At 54.3% G+C, this 3,921-nt stretch overlaps 1 protein-coding gene across 1 annotated transcript in view; it reads left to right on the forward strand.

Annotated features, from left to right (window-relative positions):
• Nucleotides 1–3,921, forward strand: part of LOC130586007 (regulatory-associated protein of mTOR-like) — a 78,021-nt gene that overhangs the window by 69,828 nt on the left and 4,272 nt on the right. The window contains 2 exon segments of the mRNA XM_057386707.1: nt 2,021–2,180; nt 2,464–2,640. Coding sequence (XP_057242690.1) covers nt 2,021–2,180; nt 2,464–2,640 — 337 coding nt within the window.

A 3,921-nucleotide genomic window follows, 5' to 3' on the forward strand; every position in this document is an offset into this window, starting at 1 on the left:
GTTTGGGGTGAGTGAGGGATGTGCCAGGGCTCAGGGCAGTGTTTGGGGTGGGTAATGGGATGTGCCAGGGCTCTCCTGCTCAAAGCAGCAGTATTTGGGGAGGCCAAGGCTGTACAATCCCCAGACAGACTCTGGAGTGAGGCTTGAATTTCACCCTAACCCATAATGGAAGAGTGCAGAACCCCTGCAAGCACACACAGCTCTCTGTGCCATGGAATGGGGAAAAAGGGCTCAGAGCAGCCACAACCACTGCGAGTTTCTCAGAAATTCCAAGGAGAAGCAGCTGGTCGCTGAGAACGGAGGCACCATGCTGGAATAAAAAGGAAGTGGAGTTTTCAAAGCTTCTCGAAATTAATTACCCTTGGATGAACATTAATTGCGACACTCTGACCCTGCCATGCGGGATAATTAAGCCTCTGTTCGTCTTAATTACTTTCACATATTATTTTCTTCTATGCAAATTAGGCAGCGGCAAAAATTYGGGAGGCGAAATTCTTTTAAATTATTATGATTAATGATTGCACCTAAAGTATCTAAAAACATGTTGTTTCTTTTTTCTAATTGCAAAGATTGGGTGCGTTGAAATTCAAGTGATTGGAACTTCCTGACTCAGTAACAGGGAAAGTGAGAATCAGCACAAAGAGCAGCAATAATCCGGGTGGATAAAGGTGCTTTCCCTCTTTGAACTACAAAAAGCCACACCTCTGGAAGCACCGGGGCTGGAGCTGCAGGAACCAGTGCTTCATTTGCACTTTTGTCAAGTGTTGATGCTTCAAAGGAGAAGCTGGGGGTGGGCAGAGGATGGAGCAGCCCCGGGATGGTGCAGCAACTCTGGGTGAATCTGCACAGAGGCAAAAATGGGATTGAAGTGAAGGAAAAAGCTCCTGCAGCTGCAGCAGGGATCCCACACAGGGYTTGGGGTGGGGAAGGTGGGATGAGMTGGCCTTTAAGGTCTCTCCCAACCCAAACCATCCCACGATTCCAGGGCTGTCAGTCCTGCTTTGGCAGCGCTGCTCGGCGTTTTTTACCGGTTTTAAYTGACAGTGTTTTCCTCCCAGCAGGCACAGGGATTATTGTGAGCAATTCTTTTGCCTGCAGGAGTAGAAGGGGGAAGTGGCAGCGTGGGTGCACGGCGTGTTCCCAGCACAGCTGTGCCAGCAGCTCCGTGTCACCGTTCTGACACACGGCGTGGCTGACATGTCTGGTGACACGGGATGGTCACACGTGTCACGGCGGGGACAGGGGGTGGCACAGCACTGCCTGGGGCTGAGGGGTCACTGATGGGGCTCAGGGGCACCACAACTGCCTCCCCTGTTTGCTRTGGGGATGGGGATGGGGCAGGAGCTCAGTTTGGGGTCTGGATGAAGCGTCCTGAAGGCACAGCGTGGTCTGTGTGTGCTCTCTGGCAGGACATTGCCATGGGGGCTGACAGCTGTGTCACCATACCCTGTGTGTGACTGTATGTGTGACTCTGTGTATCACTCTGTGTGTGACTCTGTGTGACTCTGTGTGTCACTGTGTGCTCTGGCAGGACATTGCCATGGGAGCTGACAGCTGTGTCACCATCCCCTGTGTGTGACTGTGTGTGACTCTGTGTGTGACTGTGTGTGACTCCGTGTGTGACTCTGTGTGACTCTGTGTGACTCCGTGTGTGACTGTGTGTGTGACTGTGTGTGACTCCGTGTGTGACTCTGTGTGTCACTCTGTGTGTCACTCTGTGTGTCACTCTGTGTGTGACTCTGTGTGACTCTGTGTGACTCTGTGACTCTGTGTTCTCTCTGGCAGGACATCCCCACAGGAGCTGACAGCTGTGTCACCAGCCCGTGTGTGACTCTGTGTGTGACTCTGTGTGTGACTCTGTGTGCTCTCTGTGTGTGACTCTGTGTGCTCTCTGGCAGGACATCCCCACAGGAGCTGACAGCTGTGTCACCAGCCTGTGTGTGACTCTGTGTGTGACTGTGTGTGCTCTCTGGCAGGACATCCCCACAGGAGCTGACAGCTGTGTCACCAGCCCATGTGTGACTCTGTGTGACTGTGTGTTCTCTCTGGCAGGACATCCCCACGGGAGCTGACAGCTGTGTCACCAGCCTGTCGTGTGACTCGCAGCGCTCACTGATCGTGGCGGGGTTGGGCGATGGCTCCATCCGCGTGTTCGACAGGAGGATGGCACTCAGTGAATGGTAACGCCCGTCCTCCCTGGGTCATGGCTCTCTGTGTGTCCTCCCTGGGCACAGCTCCCTGTGTGTCCTCCTTGGGCGCATCTCTCTGCGTGTCCTCCTGGGCACAGCTCCATCCGTGTCCTCTCCTCATGCGTGTCCTTCTTGGGCACAGTTCTCTGTGTGTCCTCCCCAGGTCATGATTCCCCCTGTGTCCTCCTGGGCACAGCTCCCCCCATGTCCTACCCCAGGTCACAGCCTCCCCGTGTCCTCCCCTTCACCTGACCCGTGTCCCTCTCGTCCCCAGCCGAGTCATGACCTACCGGGAGCACACGGCCTGGGTGGTGAAGGCTTACCTGCAGAAACACCCCGAGGGCAACATCATGAGCGTCAGGTACCCGGGGCTCTTCTCCCTTGCACACGTTTTGGGTTTCCCTTTAAATTCTGTCCCTGACATCCTCAGAGCTGGGAGGGCAAAGCTCCTGTGTTTGGCCACAAACTCAGTGGAGAGGGGACCAAAAGGGACGTGGAGCTTTCCTTGGATGGCTGTTGGGGTGTTTRGGGAGGTGCTGGGATCACAGGGTGTGGGAGGAAGGGAGGAAAGCAGGATCTGGGTATGGAATATCTTGGGGGGAATTCACTGCCAACGCTTTGTGGGGTCACTGGGGGGACAACAAGAGGAGGAAGGTGGATGGTGCATCTGTCAGGGACATTCCTGGGCAGGATTCCTGTGCAATTCCCTAAATCCATTCCTGCTGGCCGGTAAATACTGTGGCCAGAGCAGCAGGTACTGATTGAGCCATTAAGGAACAGCAGAGCAGAATTTATTGTTCCAAAGCCACCGTTTGCACACAAAGAGCCTCTTTTTCTTGATTACAAAATGGAAACAAAACATCATTTTCTGRGTTCAGAACATTCCTGAGGCGGGGGATGGGCCAGCAAAAAATGTATTAAGATTTTCAGGAAGGGGATTATGTGATGCAGCTGCCAGATTTGTCKAGCTCCCATATTGGAGTTTTTAATCTTCCTCTCCATAAGCTCCTCCAGCAGCTCTGGGGTCAGAGGGTGCCTTTTCCCCTCTCCTCTGGGAGCTGCTCAGGGGTGTCAGGGGATGCTGGGCTTCCAAAGGCAGGTCTGGGCTCTTCCCAGAGGAACTCACATGGCATTGAGCCCCTTTTACAATTCCTCCCAATTCCCTCTGCTTCCACTGACATCAAAATCCAAGGAAAACGAGTGTGAGGATGTAGTGAGGTCCTGGTGTCCGTTGGAGTGAGGGATGGCACCAGCACATCCCATCTGCTCTGGTGTTCCTACTGCAATTTCCTGCTGTGAAAGCAGCAGGATTTGGGGCTGATTTTGGGGTGTGTTGGGGTGACACTCAGCCACGAGCTGGGAGTGACAGGCAGTGAGGGATCAGCAGTGTGGGATCACTCCCCAGCTGTCATTGCAGCATGGATGGGACCAAATCACGGTGCTGGTGGGAGCTCGGATGTGTGTGTCCCCTGCCCCAATGTTCTGTGGGGTTGGGTGGCTCATGGGCAGCCCTACAGCCCCATTTCTGGGTTCTGGGGTGTTCTGGGTCCATTTCTGGGTTCTGGGATGTGTTTGGCCCAGCCCTACAGCTCCATTTCTGGGCTCTGGAGTGTGCTGGACCCAGCCCTACAGCCCCATTTCTGTTTTCCGAGGTGTTCTGGGCCCATTTCTGGGTTCTGGGGTGTTCTAAACCCAGCCCTACAGCTCCATTTCTGGGCTCTGGGGTGTTCTG

This window comes from Malurus melanocephalus, unplaced genomic scaffold (genome assembly GCF_030028575.1).
Source record: "Malurus melanocephalus ecotype Western Australia unplaced genomic scaffold, MMel_1.1 scaffold_1035, whole genome shotgun sequence".
NCBI classification, from domain to species: domain Eukaryota; kingdom Metazoa; phylum Chordata; class Aves; order Passeriformes; family Maluridae; genus Malurus; species Malurus melanocephalus.